Source organism: Chrysochloris asiatica, unplaced genomic scaffold (genome assembly GCF_000296735.1).
Source record: "Chrysochloris asiatica unplaced genomic scaffold, ChrAsi1.0 scaffold00010, whole genome shotgun sequence".
NCBI classification, from domain to species: Eukaryota; Metazoa; Chordata; class Mammalia; order Afrosoricida; family Chrysochloridae; genus Chrysochloris; species Chrysochloris asiatica.
The window spans coordinates 17,287,750-17,308,673 of NW_006408528.1; the positions used below are offsets into that span (position 1 = coordinate 17,287,750).

General features: G+C 37.5%; 1 protein-coding gene across 4 annotated transcripts in view; it reads right to left on the reverse strand.

Annotated features, from left to right (window-relative positions):
• The window catches only part of CDK14 (cyclin-dependent kinase 14), an 819,631-nt gene that overhangs the window by 461,927 nt on the left and 336,780 nt on the right, over positions 1–20,924 (reverse strand). For all 4 annotated transcript variants that reach the window (XM_006834309.1, XM_006834307.1, XM_006834310.1 and 1 more), the window contains one exon: positions 16,533–16,627. In XM_006834309.1, coding sequence (XP_006834372.1) covers positions 16,533–16,627 — 95 coding nt within the window. The remainder of the gene's footprint in view (positions 1–16,532; positions 16,628–20,924) is intronic.

A 20,924-nucleotide genomic window follows, 5' to 3' on the forward strand; every position in this document is an offset into this window, starting at 1 on the left:
TTTCTGATATTCTCTGCTTTCAGCCAAGATCCATCGGACATCAGCAATGATATCCCTCATTTCACGGCCTCTTGTGAATCCGGCTTGAATCTCTGGAAGGTCTCTGTCAATGTATGATTGTAGCCATTTCTGTATTACCTTTAGTAAAACTTTACTCGCATGGGATATCAAAGAGATTGTCCGATTATTTCCACATTCCATTGGGTCACCTCTCTTTGACCCAAATATGGATCTCTTCCAATCAGTCGGCCATTTATGCCACCAGTATTTTAAATATCAGCAGGGTCACCCATGGTGGACAGGTTTCAGATGAGCTTCCAGATGAAGACCGACTAGGAAGAAAGAGTGACAAACTACTTCCGAATATTTAGTCACTGAAAACCTTATGAATAGCAGAGAAACACTGTTAGATATAGTGCCAGAAAATGAGTCCCTCAGGTTGGAAGGCACTCAAAATGTGACTGGGGAAGGGATGCTTCCTCAAAGTAGAGTTGACCATGATGACATGGAGTAAAGCCCCTGAGAGAAAAGCCCACGGGACCTTCATTTGCTGATGCGGCACAACTCAAAATGAAGAGAAACAACTGTAAACATCCACTGAAAACTGGAACATGAAATGTATGAAGTATAAATCTGGGAAACTTGGAAACTGTCAAAAATAAAATGGAATTCATAAACATCGATATCTTAGGCATTAGTTAGCTAAAATGGACTGGTATTGGCTATTTTGAATCTGACAACCACATGGTTTACTATGCCGGGAATGACAAATTGAAGAGGAATGGTGTTGAATTCATTGTCAAAATGAACATATCCAGATCAGTCATGAGGTACAACACTGCCTGTGATAGGATAATATCCATGCGCTTACAGGGAAGCCCAGTTAATACCACTATTATTCAAATATACGCACCAACCACTAAAGCCAATGAGGATGAAATAGAAGAATTCTACCAACTTCTTCAATCTGAAATTGATCAAAAATGCAATCAAGATGTATTGATCATTACTGGTGACTGGAATGCAAAGGTTGGGAGCAAAGAAGGATCAGTACTTGGAAAATACGGCCTTGGTGATAGAAATGATGCTGGAGATCCCATGATAGACTTCTGCAAAATCAATGATTTGTTCATTTCAAATACCTTCTTTAGACAGCATAAGAGACGACTGTACACATGGACCTCACCAGATGGAATACACAAAAATCAAATTGACTACATCTGCAGAAAGAGACGATGGAAAAGCTCCATATCATCAGTGAAAACAAGACCAGGGCAGACTGTGGAACAGACCATCAATTACTCATATGCAAATTCAAACTGAAGCTGAAGAAAATGAAAACAAGTCCACGAGAGCCAAAATATGAACTTGAATATATCCCACCTGAATTTAGAGATCATCTGAAAACAGAGTTGATACATTAAACACTGAAGAACGAAGACCAGAAGACTTTTGGGATGACATCAAGAACATTATATATGAAGAAAGCAAAAAGTCATTGAGAAGACAAGAAAGAAGGAACTGCATAACATATTTAAATTCTGTATTTTAATCCCATGCAGATATCTCAGGTTAGGAACGTATATTGGTTAGGGTTTTGTGTCAGCTTGGCTAGGATTTCCGGTAGTTGTGATGTGCTTATTCCCATGGTGATGAAACCTAATATAAGCATAGCTAACTCTATGATGAACAGCTATGAGCAGCCAATCAATTAAAGGGATGCTTCCTTGAGAGTCTGGTCTGTTCCCAATATAATGGACACACAGGAAGGACCCTCACTCTCTCTTCCACTGGGGAACAGGGACTGTGCAATTGTGGGCCATTACCTCAATACTGAATTAAACATATAACATATATACACATATATACCACTTGTTTTGCTTCTCTAGAAAACCCTGCCTATGACAGAACCCTCCCTATGGAACCTTGAATGTAGATTCACTCATCCTTAACTTGGATACTACTAATGATAAAGTGCTCATTAAACTTCATGGTATTGAATGTAATTTACAGATAAGACAAAACATTCTGACATTCTTTCTAGGATTCAGTCAAAACCAGCCTCTCCAAAGCTCACATTTGGTTCCCTCTATCCATCTGGAATGCTTGGTAAGATGGAGGGTCAGAGAAAAAGAGGAAAACCCCCAATGAGATGGATTGGCCAGGTGGCAGCTTTGATGGACTCAAATGTGGCAGTGGCAGTGAGGCTGGTCCAGGATCGGACATCATTTCGTTCTGCTGTGCATGGGGTCGCTATGAGTCGGTTCCAGCTCGATGGCACCTGACAACAATAACAACAACAATCCACCGGAAATACACATAAGGAGGCTTCAAAAAGTTCATGGTAAAATTCTGTTATCTTTCAATGCCACATTTCCATGATCTTTTAGAAGCCTCCCTCATATGTTACTTTTTGTTTCCTCTGCTAAATGTTCCACTTTTACTGGATAAAGATTCCTAGCACCTACACAACTATGTGTAGGTGCACATAGTTAACAGCCCTCTCCCTATCTTATTATTAATCCTCCTCTGTGCATACTCCTTTCTGCTTCAGCTTCTGTCCAAACACAGTACCCCACACTGTCTGTAGTGCTTACACAAGAGGCATGATAAGCTGGAATACAATGCAGTTTCCACATCTCTTGCTCTATATATGCATTATCTTGTGTTGTGACTGCATTCCATTGTTGCTCATGCAGAGACAAATAAATTACTAGGCTTTTTGTTGTGGACAGACTCATTTTAAGTTAACTTTCCTGGATCCTGTTTTTCTATAGCTTAGGTTATAAAGGTTAAGATAATTAGGTTTAAGAATTATCGATTCATCAGATTCTGTGTTGACCCTTGATTCCATCAACCCAAGTGTTAATTATGGCTCCCAGCTACAACACACATACAAACAGGTCAAGCACATCATCATCCTATCTTCATCTGCGTCAATAATAGAAGTATCAAACAGGACATGGTCAAGGACAATGGCCTTTAGCACACCCCTACAGACTCTTATTTCCATGCTGATATCCATTCATTAATCAATAGACATTAAAGTTGTTAAAGCAGAGGAAAACGTAAAAAAACAATAATCTTTCAACAATTGGCTTTCATTTATATTTTGTTTATAAAGATTTTGTGAGAGTTTGTCATAAACCTTGCTGAAAACGAGAAATAACACTATTTCTTACACAAAGGGAGTGAAGCTTATTATACCTTAAACTCTAAAAGCCTACTTTTGAAATTTCCTTATGTTCTCTATTAGGCTACTATAGCTATAGATTCAGAGGTGTATTCCCTATCACGTTTTTAAAACAAGCACTCTCTTATTTCCCCACTGAATTCTCAATAATTTCTCAAAAGATTATAAACAATGGTTTCATGAATATACAGCCTGCAATCCTTTCCATTTTCTAGATGTAACTTATGTGGAACTGGATAATGGTTTTATTCTAGTGGAGGATTATGAAATGTTTTATTTCTGTGGAGGGGCGGGGAGAGAGCAGGAATGAGAGGGATGTCTGTCTCTGAAATGTTGTTGTTGTTGTTGTTGTTGTTGTTGTTGTTGTTGTTGTTGTTGTTGTTGTCAGGTGCCATTGAGTTGGAACTGACTCATAGCGACCCCATGCACAGCAGAACGAAACAATGTCCGATCCTGGGCCAACCTCACTAACGCTGCCACACTTGACGCCATCAATGATGCCACCTGGCTGATCCATCTCGTTGGGGGTCTTCCTCCAACGATACATAGAGAGCACTCTGAAATGTATTCCCTATGTATCTAATGAACCTTGGTGAGAAGTCAGGTCCACATGTCTTTAAAGTCAAAGGCAAACACTCACTTTCTCAGGCTCCGGTGTGGTCTAAATATGAGCATCTGACCTAGTCACTGCCAACAAACACAAGCAATCCTGACAGAGTGGAGATCTAACAAGTCTAAGAAGCAGGGGCATGTAGATGCCCTCTGACATATCAGCAGAAGCAATAATATGTAGTCACTCAGAATATCCAGGGTAGTAGAGTCCAAGAAAGCGTCTGGTAACAATGCTCTGAGATGCAGCAGGGTCCTCAGTGCAGGTTTCCATGGCATGATCTCTGCTCTGGTACTTGCTACTCAACTTCACATTGCACCTGCTCATTTTCAAAGTCTTCCTATCAGGTCTGCAAACCTTACAATTAACTTTTCAGATTGTCAGTCAGGTACAATTTATGTTGCTTGCAATGGAAAGAACCCTGACTGATTCTCCACTCATTCAGAGCAGCCAGATAATTTAATCCTTTTGACACAACTAGGAGGTCTCAGACAAATTCATTGTCTGAGGTCTGTTCTAATTACTTTGACTTCAGATTTGTTTAAATTGTCTACTTGAAAGAGCATTTGCTTTCAGAGGGAAAATAAAGGTGAAATTTGAGTTAAGTAGTTTTCTTTTCTCTTAGTTGTTTGCCTTTAAGTAATAAAACTGTTATCTTCTCTTATTCTTCCAACTCCAAATAGCCCTCATTCATTCATATAAAAAGCATTTGCTAAGCATCTACTGTGTGCCAGGCATTCTGCAAAGCACTTGAGTGACAGCTCTGTGAAATTCAGTCTATTTAGCCTGGAAACTCCAATGAAATTATTTTTATCTAAGAATAAGAAAAATCTTTACAGACTGCTGTGTTTCATTATCCTTTGCTGGTTGATCCTTATCACTGTGACCTTTAGTCTGGGAGTGTCCCAGTGTTCAGTCCATGGAAATCTCTACTATTTTCCATATTTACCCATTCATTAGGTGTACTGGTTATCAACTACTGCGTAACAAACTAGCCAAGGCTGCAACCATTCATCTCTGAAATGATCTTTTATCTTTCTACCCAAGATGACTTCTTAATTTCACATCTGACACCTTAGGATGGCTGGGCAAATGAGATCATATGCCTAGAACTTTAGCTCAACTGTCTACTGGACTCATCAGATCTCTGCCATGTATCCTCAGGGCCTCTCACTCTCCACACAGCCTCGCTACAAAGGTTTCTTCAGTAGAATAATTGGAAATCGTAATGGCTACTCATAGATCCCAGAGTCCTGATGTGGAACTGTGGGGTTAATGTGCCAGACTGCAAAGCTGTTTGAACTGCAAGGTTGGCTGTTCAAGCTCACCAGCCACTCCTCAGAAACTCTATACAGGATTGCTGTGGGTCAGAACTGACTCGACAGCACTTAACAACACTCATAAAAAGTAGAATATGTCATGCCTTCCTAAAGGTTCAGTCCAGAAATGGCACAGTTTCACTTCCACCATATTGCTTTGCTGTTAAATAAAGTTACAGGCTCAGCCTAACCAAGGAGCTCTGGTAGCATAGTGGTTACGAATAGGGCTGTGAACCGTAAGGTCAGCAGTTCTAAACTACCAGCTGTTCTGCGGGAGAAAGATGAGGCTTTCTGCTCCCATGAAGATTTATAGCCTTGGAAACCCTGTACAGGGTGGCTATGAGTCGGAACCAACTCCAGAGCACATAACCACCACCACCAGAAGCCAAACCTTAAAGAGCAAACACTGCACAATGATATGAACACCAAAATCCATGGCTCACTGAGACCCACCACTGTAGTAACTGCCACACATGGTGATCTCATCCAAACTCCAGACTCATATATCCTACCACCTTGTGAACTCTGCACCTGGAGGCATAATAGCATCGTTCTTTTAAAAACTGAGCTCTAACTTTGCCCATACTGCTTCTCCTATAGTATTTCCAATCTTTCTTCATAGTTGCTCATGTATTCTAGTGGTTCAAGTGAAAAATCTTGGAGCAGCTTGATTCCTCTTTGTGTCTTAAATTTCATGTCAAATCCTATTAGCTCAATTTTAGAAGCACATCCAGAGTCCTACACCACTTCTCACCACCTCCACTGCTGACATCATCTCACTTAGATTATACAACACCCTCCTAACTGGTTTTCCAGTTTCAGAACCTGGCTGGCTACTTCCAGTCTAGACCCAAGAAAATACACACACATTATCTAACTTGAAAGCAAAAAAATATTCCATCACCCCCAGTATAGTTTTGTTCTGAAATAAAAATGATAGAGCACCATGAGTTTTGAGATCAGATGAGATATCAATCATGAAAATTAAAGCATTCTTCATAGATTTAGAAATCAAAATGCATGAGGCAGAGAAACTAAATAATGAAGAAATTGTATGGCATGGTGAAAACATGAAACATATTGCTCAACTTCTAGTCCCATATGCCAACACTTCATACATCACACAATCATGCAAAAACCTATGAAGACAGTAAATACAGGCAAACTGCAGAATAAATATGGAAGAACAGGGATTTACGTAAAAAGTCTCAGTCTGACCATTTTAAGTTAGCTGAGTGATTCTAGTAAATCTACTTTAAATTCTATAAACAATATTTTCACTCAGTAAAGGGATTATGACACAAAGGCGGAAATTAATGAAATAACATCTGTGAGCACTTTGTAGAAAGTAAAGAAAGTTTTATATATAAACAATTTATATATATTTTTTTTCATGTGAAATACAAGATTTTTAATTTATAAGTTTCACACTGGCTTGGAATATTTCATTAGCTTAGAGAACAGTGGAAGAGATAAAATAATTATGCCTCAAAAAACCATGATTAGCTACAAGTTGGTTCTTGTTTTTCTCCTTACACATAATTATGAAATGTGTAATGAAAAGTATTGCTACCCTGTGCCCATCTCATGTCATTTAACATTGAACAGAATGGCTCTGAGCTTAACTACTGTCAACATATATTTACATAATCATGTTTACTATTAGTCTTATTTTCACTATGGATCCTGTTATAAATATTTCAGCATTGTATTAAACAGCTGATGTGGCACTTATTTGTCTTTGGCATATAAATAAATCTTGGGAGCCAAAGATCCTGGGCTATATTCTATATTTCTCTTTCAAGTTTTAAACTTACACAGAAAAAAACAACAACAGCAAAACACACAAAAAGATGGCTTAAATAGTTAACCAATGGGCTGCAACCAAAAAGTAGGTGGATTGAGTCTATCCAGAAGCATCACAGAAGAACGGTCTGGTGATCTACTTCAAAAATATCACTGTCATTGAAATTCCCACAAAATATGAAGGTTTATAATCATAAATGGAGTCCTGGTGTGGCGCTGTGGGTTAATGCATCAGGCCACAAAGTCATTTGAACTGCAAGGTCAGTAGTTCAAGCTCACCAGCTGCTCCTTGGAAACCATATACAGGGTTGCTATGGGTCAGAATCAACTCGATGGCACTTAACAACAACAATAACATAACCATAACTAAACAAGTAAGTATAGATGCCCATCACTTGTCTGCCAGTTTGCAGTAGTATGGTGGTTTGTGTGTTGCTGTGATGCTGGAAGCTATGCCACCAATATTTTAAATATCAGCAGGGGCACCCATGGTGACAGGTTTCAGCAGAACTTCCAGACTAAGACAAACTAGGAAGACAGAGAGACACACCACTTCTGAATGATTAGCCACTGAAAATCTGTGAACAGCAGCACAACATTGTCAGACACAGTACAAGATGATAAGCCCCTCAGCTTGGAAGGAACTCAGAATGTGATGGGGACGGAACTTCCTCCTCAAAGTACAGTTACCCTTAATGACATGAATGGAGGAAAGCTTTGAAGACCTTCATTTGCTAATATGGCATAATTCAAAATGGGAAGAAACAACCACAAACATCCATTAATTACTGCAACCTTGGATGTATGAAATACAAACCTAGAAAAATTGGAACTCATCAAAAATAAAATGGAATGCATACAGATTGATATCCAATGCATTACTGAGATGAAATGACTGGCACTGGTCATTTTTAATTGAACACTTATATGGTATACTATGCTGAGAATGACAAATATTCAAGAGAAATGGTGTCATATTCATCAGCAAATGGAGTATTTCAAGATCTACCTTGAAGCACAATGTTGTTTGTGATAGGACAATATCCATACACCTACAATGTTGTTGTTGTTGTGGTATACCAATTAATATCATTGTTACTCAAATGTACATACCAACCACAAGAATTAATGATGATGAAATTGAAGAATTCTACCAACTTCTTCAGTCTGAAATTGGTCAAACATGAAATAAAGATGCATTAATAATTATTCCTGCTTGAAACACAAAAGTTGGATACAAAGTAGTAAAAGATAGCCTTGATGGTAGAAACAATGCTGGATATTGCAAGTAGAATTCTGAACAATGACTTGTTCATTGTAAATACCTTTTTCAACAAAAATGGTGACTATACACATGGACCTCACCAGATGGAATCTACAGGAATCAAACAGACTACATAAGGAGTAAAAGACAATGGAGAATATCAACAGTCAAAACAAGGCCAAGGGACAACTTTGGAAAAGACCATCAACTGCTTATTTGCTAATTTTCAGGCTAAAACTTAAAATCAAAGCAAATCCACAAGACCCTAAATATTACCTTGAATATATTTCAACTTAAGTTAGAGACCATCTCAAGAACAGACTTGATACATTAACACCAGTGATCGAAGACCAAAAGAACTGTGGGATGACATCAAGAATATCATCTATAAAGAAAGCAAAAGGTCATTAAAAACAGGAAAGGAAAAAAAATGGATGTCAAAAGAGACTCTAAAACTTGTTCTTGAGAATAGAGAAGCTAAAGTACTAGAAGAAATGATGTAGTAAAAGAGCTGAACAGAAAATTTCAAAAGGCAGCTCAAGAAGACAAAATATTATAATGAAATGTGCAAAGACCTGGAGTTAGAGACCAAAAGGGAAGAACATTCTCAGCTTTTTCAAACTGAAAAACTACAGAAAACAGAAAAAAAACTAAAGAAAAAACTGAAGTCTGGAGTTACAATACTGAAGGATTCAATGTGCAAAATATTGAGTGACACAAGAAGCATTAAAGGAAGATGGAAGGAACACACAGTACATGTACCAAAAACAATTGGTCGGTGCACAATCATTTCACGAAATAGCATATAATCAAGAACCAATAGTACTGAAAGTATTAGTCCAAGCTGCACTGAAGGCATTGGTGAAATACAAGGCTCCAGGAATTGACAGTATTCAAACTGAAATCTCTGAACAAATTGATGCTGCACTGGAAATGCTCACTTGTCTATCCACAACCAACACTCACGCACGGAAACAGCAGTCAAGACATCAAATGGCATATTGCATTAGGCAAATTTGTTGCAAAGACCTCTTTAAAGTGTTAAAGGGCAAAGAATGTGGTATTTTTAATCATTTCATATGCATATGAAAGTTGGACAAACACTAAAGAAGCCCGCAGAAGAACTGATTCATTTGAATTATGGTGTTGGTGAAGAATATTGAAATATAATATTGCAAGATAATACCACAGAGTATCAGAAGAAAAACAAATGTCAGAAGTACAGACAGAATACTCCTTAAAAGCAAGGATAACAAGACTTCATCTCTCATACTCTGGACAGCCTGTCAGGAAGGATCAGACCATGGAGAAGGACTTGATAAAGTGGAAGGTCAGTGAAAAGAAGAAGACCCCCAACAAGATGGACTGACATGGCAGGAACAATAATGCTCAAAGATAATACAGGACTGGGCAATGTATCATTCTCTTGTGAACAGGATCACTATGAGTTGGAATAGACCCAATGGTACTTAACATAACAAGTATAAATGAGTTTATATGTGTACACATATAGAAGTATCTAGCTGAACATGCACATGCTATATATGTGTGCACATTTATATATTCATAAAGGACACACTTACAGATTCTTCCCAGATACAACCAAACATCTTAAAGAGAATAGTTTTCTGGCTTAGGATCTTAGTCACATGAGACAACTCAGACAATTAGCATCACAAAGTTCACATCCTGCATTCCTAGTGAGTTGAGGCACACCACAACCACTACCATCACTCACTATAAGCAAAGAAGAAAGTACGAAACAGTATCAAAAAGAAGCTAGTCTATAGGACTAATAGCCTACCTAAGTCACGGCCTCACCTACCCTGAGATTGGAACCAGATGATGCACTACTACAGAACAGAACTCAAATTCTTATACAGTGGAGGCTTAGTGGCCCAGTTGAGACTAGAGGACTCCCTGAGACTACTGCCTTGAGATACTTTTTAAACCCTGAACAGATAATATCCCCAAAAGTCACCTTTTAGAGAAATAACAGAATGGCACACCACTGAGTACAGTACTCCATTAAAAACATCATCTGTATGAGACCAAAATGTCAACAGGCAAAAATGAGAAGAGGGCAGAGTAAACAGAGTACTGGAAACAAAACAAGCAGATACCCATTAAAGACACATTGTGAAAAACATAACTAATATCGTTTAACAATTTGTATAGAAGTTATTAAATAGGAACCAATTGGTTGTGTAAGCTTTCACTGAAAACAATAAAAAAAAATCCAGAGTATAGTGCTACTCTGAAACACATGAATCAAAATTGACTAAACAGCCACTGGTTTTGTTTCATTTTATTTTAACAACAATTTTACACCATTATGAATACAGACTGCCCTAATGGGAATTCAGCCACTCTAGGTTAGATGTTCCTTTGTATTTGACAGACACCTGAGGAAGGTGATATGCATCACAGGGGCCAATGTATAACATGACTGAGACAAGAGCAACCAAGGACCATAGTTTCCAGCTTGTTCTTAACCTTGCAACTTCTAGATCATCACATCTCCACGTTTTCAGAGTTTATAAAAATCTAAACTTCAGAACCTTTTAGCAGCTTTTCATACTACTTATGAGATAGCCTACCCTATCAATATCCTATTATGCACGGAATCACCTTAATAATGACCTCCAAACTCATTTTCTCAACAATTCTTTCACATCACTAACTCTTCATCATTTTTTTCATTACTCTGGCCCTCAAAAGGCTTTTATGCAACCTAAAATGTCATTTGTGGGAATAATATAAATCAGCGAGGCTTAGAGTGCTTTTTAAAGCAAGAAACAGAAAAAACTATCCATCTATCTATATCTATATGCATACACATTATCATAAATATGAACCTTTCACTTTTAGGACTGGGATTACACAGATATCTCAAAAAGCACTTGAAAACTTAATTGTAAAGTCAAAATGAAAAAAATCAATAGTACCTAGTGAGTCTTAAATTATTTTATACATTATTTTCCTTCTTCATATCTAAGGATTTCAATAGGCATAGGGTATTGCCTTTTCCTATACTCCTTAACTTTCATCTGTTCCCTCCCTCAAAAAAGGTACAAAAATTACAAGGAAGTGTTTTAAAGAAACTAATGTTTACTAGAAATGAACATTTGACTTTGGTGTTAATATTTCTTAAACATGCAGTATAGCTTTTATGGAAATGCCATAATTAAGTTTGTTGTTGTGAACTGCTGTTGAGTCAGTTCCGACCCATAGGGGCCCTATATAGGGTTTCTGAGGAGGGACTGGTGAGACTGAACCAACGACCTTGCAGAACAAACCAACTTTGCAGTCCAGCGCATTAATCCATAGCGCCACACCAGGACTCCATAATTAAGTATGTTGTTGTTATTGTCGAGTCAGTTCTGACTCATAGAAGCCCTGTGTAGGGTTTCCAAGGAGCAGCTGGTGAGCTTGAACCACTGAACTTGGGTTCAAACTAACCTTTCATCCCAGTGCATTAACCCACAACACCATACCAGGACTCAATCATTAAGAATGTTGTTGTTGTTATGTGGCGTGGAGTTGGTGCCAACTCATAGCAACACTATACAGGGTTTCCAAGGCTGTAATTCTTTACGGGAGCAGAAAGCCTCATCTTTTATCCGCAGAACAGCTGGTAGTTTCGAGCTGTTGACCATGAGATTAGCATCCCAATTCATAGCACTATTATCATTAAGTATAGGTAATTTTATTTCAAAATGTTTAATTGTATTGTTGATGTCTGTTGTATTGCTGTTACTGTTGGTAAATGCTGTTGAGTCAGTTCTTACTCATAGTGATTTTTCATAGGGTTTCCAAGACTGTTGATATTTCCAGGAGGAGAAAGCCTCATCTTTTCCTCCAGGAGTAGCCAGTGGGCTCAAAACACTGAACTTATGGTTAGCAGCCCAGTGTTTATACTACAGAGTGACCATACTATAGATTTTAGGACTTACAACATAACAAAATTCTGTATTTATGTGGGGTATGGAGGGAGAGAGAGAGAGAGAGAGAGTGTGTGTGTGTGTGTGTGTGTGTGTGTGTGTGTGTGTGTGTGAGTGTGAGTGTTTGAATAGACCACAACAGAAATTATGGGGTAATACTGTGACTTATGGGCAACACTGTGACTCCGTAGGATAAGCACTGGACTGCTAATCACAAGGTTGAAGGTTTGAGTCCAACAGTTGCTCCTTGCCTCATGGCACCCTATGTCCCTCACTTCTTGTTGTTGTCAGGTGCCATCGAGTCGGAACCGACTTAGAGAGACCCCATGCACAGCAGAACGAACCAATGTCCGATCCTGGGCCAACCTCACTACCGCTGTCACACTTGACACCATCAATGATGCCACTTGGCCGATCCATCTCATTGGGGGTCTTCCTCTTTTCCTCTGAACCTCCATCTTACCCAGCATGACATCCTTCTCCAGCGACTGTTCCCTCCTGACAATATGTCCAAAGTATGAGAGATGAAGCTTAGCCATCCTGGCCTCCAAGGAGCACTCTGGCTGCTCTTCTTCCAAAACAGATCTACTGGTTATCTCGGCAGTCCATGGCACTTTTAGTATTCTCCTCCAACACCATAACTCAAAGACATCAATTCTTCTACAATCTTCCTTATTCACTGTCCAGCTTTCGCATCCATATGAGGTTATTGAAAATACCATGGCTTGAGTCAGGCGCACCTTAGTCCTCAAGCTGACATCTCTGCTCTTCAACACTTTAAAAAGTTCCTGTGCAGCAGATTTGCCCAATGCAATACATCGTCTGATCTCTTGACTGCTGCTTCCGCGAGTGTTGATAGTTGATCCAAGAAGAATGAAGTCCTTGACAACTTCAACCTTTTCACCGTTGCTAAGAATGTTGTTTATTGGTCCAGTGGTGAGGATTTTTTTTTTCTTGACACTGAGATGCAACCCATACCGAAGGCTGTGCTCTTTGATCTTCATCAGTAAATGTTTCAAGTCCTCTTCACTTTCAGCAAGCAAGGTTGTATCATCTGCATATCACAGGTTGTTAATAAGTCTTCCTCCAATCCTGACGCCACGTTTTTCTTCATAGAACCCAGCTTCTCATATTATTTGCTCAGCATACAGGTTGAATAAGTAAGTATGGTGAAAGAACACAACCTTGTCGCACACCTTTCCCAATTTTAGAACATTCAGTGTTCCCATACTTTGTCCCTCACTTAAACTCTAATTCCTAAGGTATTTCATTCCTAGCCCACTGCTATGTAACTTGCAAGAAAAGAGCAGAGTTCATTTCAGTAAGATACTGGGAGGAAAGCAAACTTCATAAAAGTATATTAAGAGCCTAATTCTCCCTGAGATATTTGCATATTTATAAATTATAAATAAAATGAAAGAAAACTCGAAATGTAGGCACTATCCAAGGAAGCTATTATTGTACTGGGCAGATGCCACACAGGCAAGCTAATCCCATCAAGGACTTTACTCTTTCCACTTCCTAACTGGGGAGACGCTCATAAAATATTACTATACCCCAAATTTCTTCTTTTACCAAAATCAAATTGCTTGTATTGATTATAAAGTGTTTACTTCAAAGTAACAAATATATCTCAGGTGTAGCAGCAGGAAAGGTCTTCAGCAAAGGTAGCAAAATGATAAGAGATGAAATAAAAAGAAAGAGATAGAAAAAAAAAAGGATAGAAGTAAAAGAAATGCATTGTTGTTGTTAAGTGTCCTTCAGTCAGTCCCCACAATGTTTCCAAGGAGCAGCTGGTAGGTTTGAACCACCTTCCTGTGGTTAGCAGTTCATTACTTATTCTGCAATGCCACACCAGGTTTCCAGAGAAATATGGGGAGGTAAAGAATACAGACAGAGTGAAGAACAGAAGAAGCAGAGCAATCATAAACTATAAATGACAACAGTTTGTTCATTCTGTTAAGAGAGAACAGTGTAAGCGATAGCATATATGGTATAACCTTAATTCCCTCAGAAATGGTAGGGGGAAATGCTGCCAGTAGAATATGGTATTTGTTCAGCCATGGTATGATTGAATTGAGACCACAGTAATTTTCATTAAAAAAGAATGATTATGGTTAAAAGTCAGTCTTAATGATTTAGTTACTATTAAAGGACAATGAATTTATTTCCTTTTATTTGGTAAGTTTCATAAAATATAAAATGATCAAATGGTAGTTGATCCAATATACATATGTGTAGCTAAATAACTGACTTATTATTCTTTCAAACTGCTGAGGGCATATTTTTACATTATTTTTGCTAGTTTCTCTATCACTGTCCTTGATTTTATGTTCCAAACATTTTTTCTTCTTTTTAACTATCTATTTTGGAGGGTGGGAGCAAGTATGTTTTAAAAATCTCTTTTCTACAAAACATTATAGAAGCTAGTCGAGTACAGTAAGAAAAGGCTAGATATCTGAAATACGTAAACTAGATATTACGAGAAAACATGAATCAAAAATTCAAATTCTAAGTCAGCTAAGCACATTATTGACTCCAAAATCATCAATTAAACAAAAGAAATTATATCTACATTGATGTCTGAATCTGCATCCATTCTTGGTAACATGTAATATATGCAACTGCTAAGCTCTAGCTGTCCTCGTAGCCAAATTACCATATCATTTAAATATATCTATCATTTATATGTAAATAGACAAGATAAATGCCATCTCTATAAGACAACAATTTTGATAGCAAATAGACACAGGCAGATATTAGCAAGATAAAAATGTTGCAAATATTCTTTCTATTACATATTTCGAAGGAAAATAGAAAACTCTTCCAGTTTTCAGAAAAAAACAGTGTGGTAATTACAAAATAGGATCTTAATACAGTCACAATAGCAACAGCGATTCTTCTCAGCAAAAGTCTCTACCAGTGTCATCTGTATCTTATAAATTACATGTTCTCAGATCCATCTGCGAAAACTGGGATGTTAATTATCATGGTTACATTTCATGATCCACAGTTAAATGCTGAAGTGGTGCTACACAAATACCATATGTTTTTCTAAGGGAAACGGAGAAAGATTAATTATGAGTTCAAGTCCTAGTCTTCTAGCAGTAATAGTCTCAACACAATAAGATCACTATATTGTGTGATATGCAAATTGGAAGTTTTAATTAATAGCTGAAACACCAACTGAGGGGGAAACCATGAAGTCTAAATTTTAAGCAGCAGGCTTTCTGCCACTAAGTACATCTTGATAAAGATGCTTCTGAGACTCCAAGCAACACATCCAAAGAAGACATCTTTATTGTTGTGTGAACTTCCTCTGATAGAGTGATCATCAGCATGTTGTTTAATAAACTTAAAAATGACAGAGCAACAAACAGGTTAAAAGTAGTTAATACATATGATGAAAATTCAACTTTGCACTTTTCTGGATATTTTTAAAAGATATATATCATCCAAGTATCTTTTACTGGACTCCTATTCTACGCAGAACTGCAATTCTAAAGTGTTAAGTGAAATAGTTACTTCAGAATAAACAAAACACCAAACGCACTGCCATTGAGTCAATTCAAACTCATAGTGGCTTTGCATACGGTTTCAAAGGCTGTAAGTCTTTACAAGAGCAGAAAGCCTCATCTTTCTCCTGTGGAGAGACTGGTGAGTTTCAACGGCTGACCTAGCAGTTAAGAGTCTAGTGCTTACTCTACACCACCACCGGAGCATGCTGTTATTGTTGCTAAGTGCTGTTGAGTTGACCCCAAGTCACAGCGACACTGTATAGTGTTTCCATGAAGTGACTGGTGGGGGTTTGAACTGCCAACATTATGGTTAGCAGTCCAGTACGTATCCTAAAGCGGCACAGCAACCTAAAAAGTGGAACTCATTATTAGTGACCACAAAGGCAATTTACTCAACAATACTGTTGTGTTTTGGTTTTTTGACTTATAAATTAGTTTCTCAGAAGCACCTTTAAGGAGCCCTGGTAGCATCAAAAGTTTGGCAGTTCGAACCCACCTAGGGCTCCACAGAGAGAAGAAGCTGGCTGTCTGTTCTCATAAAGATTGCTGCTACATGCAGCCAAGCTGTTTCTGACTGATAGTGACAAGATAGATATAGGGTTTCCGAAGCTGTTAATCTTTACAGGAGAAGAAAGCCTTATCTTTCTCCTGGAGAGCACAGGGTGTACTTGAACTGATGATCTTTTGGTTAGCTGCCCAACGCATAATCTACTTTATGGGAACTACCAGAGCTCTCAGAAAGAACACAGCCTAGAAAACCCTATGGAGCATAGGTTGCTATGAGTTGAAAATCCACTCAATGGCACCTAACAACACCAACAGCAATATTGCAAGAATTCCACTCAGATACCAATAGACTGAATTTTTATTTTACTTACCACATATTCAAACACAAGTGTCAGCGTCTCCTTGGTATGGATGATGTCATGAAGCAGCACAATGTTAGCATGTTTTAGTCCTTTTAACAGAGAAGCTGTAAAATAAAGTGGAGATTGAGACAATTTATCACAAGCAACGATTAACTAGAATGCTTATTATCATTTTGGCACATTGTCAGATAAAAGGTATCTATTCTCCCATGTTCCAAAAGCTAGTAACAAATCAGAAAGGGCAGGGAAACAAGATTCTCATTTAGATGAAATTCTCCCCAATTATTTTACCTGTCATTTGTTACTAATCTCTAATGAGACTCCATTATGGTCAGAATATTTGACATAATTTCAATTCTTGTTAATTTGTTATAGCTTGCTCTATAACCTAGGATGTAGTCTATCTTGGTATATGTTCATGGATCCTTCAAATGAATTCTGTGTATTCTGCTGCTGTTGGGTGGAGAGTTTCATAAATGTCAGGTAGATTCTGTTGATTGATGATCTCACTGAGTGCTTTTTCTATATTCTTGAGAATTTTCCGAGAGAAAATGTTCCATTACTGAGAGAGGTGTTGATGTCCCCAACTTTAATTGTGAATTTCTTGAGTTTTCCTTTTAGTACTGTCAGTTGTTGCTTCATGTATTCTGAAGCTCCATCATTTGCTGTATAAGCACTGAGGGCTGCTGTGTAATCTTTATTAATTGACCTGTTTATCGATGTACATCAGACTTGTCCCTGGTAATTTGCTTATTCTCAACTTTGCTTTATCTGCTATTAATATATTCACTGCTATTTCTTTTGATTGGTGTTTGCATGACATATCTGATTTTATCCTTTTTCCTTTAACACACCTCTCTCAATACATTTGAAGCAAGTTTCTTGTAGATAGCATATAGTTGACCCATGTGTCTTGTTTTTAATCCATTCTTCCAATCTCTTTTAATTGCTTTGTTTAGACCATTACACTTACTGTAAATACTGGTATGTTAGGACACCTTATAATTTCGTCTTCATTTCTGATTTGATTTTTTTTCATACCCCCAATCATTTTTTTTTTTTTTTCATTTTTAGGATCATTCTTATTCTTACATTTTACATTTACAATTCAAAGTGGTTTTCATTTCATACACCAAAAAAAACTAAATGAGAATATTCAATTCAGTTTACAATGTTGTGTCACAGCTTTGCCTAAGTTTACAGAGTTTATTTAAAGTGGGTTTTTATCTGTTAAAATGCACTGATTATATTTTCAGATTTTTTGTACCAGTTTTGTACAGATGTGGCCTATTTTATTCTGCTCCTATTTATTTAATGGTGGGGTTCTTAGTCACAATGCACTCTCTTGTCTTCCATTAGTTCTGTCCCACTCTATGCAGTTTTTATGATGGTTTAGTCTTCATCTTACAGGACACTTATTTTTCCCCTCTTACTTCCTTCTTTTGTTAGTGCCATTGAGTCGATTCCTATCATAGCAACCCTGTATACAGTTTCCAAGGAGTGGCTGGTAGGTTTGAACCGCCCACCTTGCGATTCAAACTGAAAACTGACCTTACAGCCCAGAGCATTAACCTGCATCTGCATCTGCCCCTGAAATAATGCTTTCCTATGGATGTCGGTTCTGATCCCATTACATTCAACTCCCTTTCTTTGAGCTGGTGCAGTGACCCACATTGAATCCTGGTTTTTTCTTTCTGGAATGACTTTGCTTATGCTTTGTCTATATAGTCTCTGTGCTCTGCAGCTCTTTTTGAAACCATACATTCATTTTTCCTAAGCTTTCCATACTCCACTCTCTGCCACAACAGCTTACTGTTGCTCACTAGTGCTGGTGAAGTTTTGGTTAATGGATGGTTTTATTTCTTCTCACTGTTAGGTTTATAACTTTGAGAAAAGCATGAGTGGGGTGATTCAAAATCAGGAGGCCAACATTCATTGTTTTCCAAACACCATATGACCAGGGGGTTGAAAAAAATCCGTTGCGATATCCTCAGCTTGTAGACCAAGGTCTGATACGTAGTAGGAACTCAATAAACATTCTGAATGGCATGGATTTGTATACTCCAGAGGCAGACGCTGAAACACAGATTCCATTTCATCTCTGGACTTTTTAAATATACGTGTATACACACATAACATATATATAAAGAGAGCTAGCTATTCCTAGAGTCCTGGTGTGGCGCTGTGGGCTAAGGCGTCAGACTGCAAAGTCATTTGAACTGCAAGGTCGGTAGTTCAAGCTCACCAGCCGCTCCTTGGAAATCCTATACAGGGTCACTATGGGTCAGAATTGACTTGATGGCACTTAACAACAATGATGATGATTCCTGGAGTGAGAAAAGCTACCTGGCAACTCTTCTAAATTTTTGCTTATCTTCTTTTTTATTATGAAACCAACCCTAGCCAAAAACCTCACACAAATGACCCTTAATATCTACCACTCTACTAACTAAACCAGAGAAGACTAGCTAGGAATATTAGCGCTTTTAATATCTATGCAAATAGTTGCTTTGCATAGACAAAAAATAAATAAATAAAAGAAGAAGAAGAACTAGATAACCTCCTCAAACAATCAGGTTTATTACAATAACCAGTGTCGTGAAGTCCATTCCAACGTTCAGCAGCCCTATGGCGCAAGACCAGGAAGTGTCATTCTGCTGTGCAGTCTCTATGTGTTGGAACTGACTGGATGGCACCTAACAACAACAACAATAAGGCAGAATGGAGTCCTGCTGTGGCAATGTAGGATAAGCACTGGACTGCTAACTGCAAGGTATTCTCTACTTTTAGCCAAGATCCATCTAAGATAAACAATAAATCCCCCCTTCTAGAGTCTTAGCTTGGCACTGATGGATAAGCATTGAACTACTAGCCACAGTTCGGCAGTTCAAATACATCAGGCACTTCTTTGAAACCCCATAGAGTGCCACTACAAGTCGTGATAACAATAACAACATAGGACAGAGAAGAATTGCCCAATAGTGTTTTCAAAGCAGTAAATCTTTATACAGAAACAAAATGCCACATCTTTCTCCCAAGAGCAGCAGGTAGGTTCAAACCACCAACTTTTTGATTACCACCTGGGTACTTTAACTCCTATATCACTGAGGCTCCCAAACTTACTATAATACTGATTGTTGATTAATTAATGTAGATTAACATTTAAAGTTTTATAAATAATGCTAAAAGTATTTAATTGAGCATTTTAATTTTTAATTCTTTAGAAGCATTTGTCTATAACAAATAGAAAATACAATTACAGGTTCAAAGGACAAAAATATAATTATAAGACATTTATAATTAAGTAAACAAGTGCCAATTTAGTCTCACATCTTTCTAACTCCACATAAAAAGAGAATTATGGAGAATGTAATACTATTTTTTAAAATAAGGCAATTTCATAACCTGAAACTTTATTAAACCAACTCATGAACATTTTATATACATGCACCCATGAGTATTAATTACAGGATGACTCTTCATCTTTCACTAAAAACAAAAATGATGAGAATAAGAATTCTCTACAGCAGTTACTCAAAATGACCATAACTCAAAATAAGAACAGTTGCAAACATCCACTCATAATTAGAACATGAAATGAACAAAGTATGAAGCTAAGAAAATCTGAAAATGTCACAAATGAAATGGAATGCATAAAAATCAATGCCAAATAGCCTTAGCTATAGTGCAAGAGAGGAAAACTAAGGGCTCAAAATTGGCAAAGAAGCAGTCAAACTTTCTCTATTTGCAGATATGATCTTATAATAGAAAATTCCAAAGACACAGTAAGAATTTTATTAGAACTCATTGAAAGATTCAGCAAAGTGGCAGGATACAAGATCAATACACAAAAATCAATCGAATATTATATACTAATAAACACAGCTCTGAAAAGGAAATCAGGAAAGCAATATCATTTACAATAGTCACCCAAAAGAAGAAGTATTGGGGAATAAATCTAATCGGAGAAACAAAAGATCTATACAAAGAAAAATTATAAAACAGGAAACCAAAAAAGACCTGGAGATGGAGGAATAGACCCTGCTTATGGATAAGAAGTCTTAACATTGTGGAAATGTCAACAATACTTAATGCAATCTACAGATATAATGCAATCCCAATCCATTTCCAACATCATTCTTTGAAGAGATGGGAAAACTCATCACTAATTTTATATGGAAAGGAAGAATTCCTGGATATGCAAAGCATTATTAAAAAAAAACAAACAAGTAGGAGGCCTCTCACTTCCTGGACTCAAAACCTACTATACAACAAAGACACATAGATCAATGGAGAATTGAGAACCCAGACACAAATCCATCTACCTAACTTCACTGATCTTTGGTCAAGAGCCAAAATGCCTTAAATGGGGAAGAAACAGTTTTTTCAACAAATTGTTGT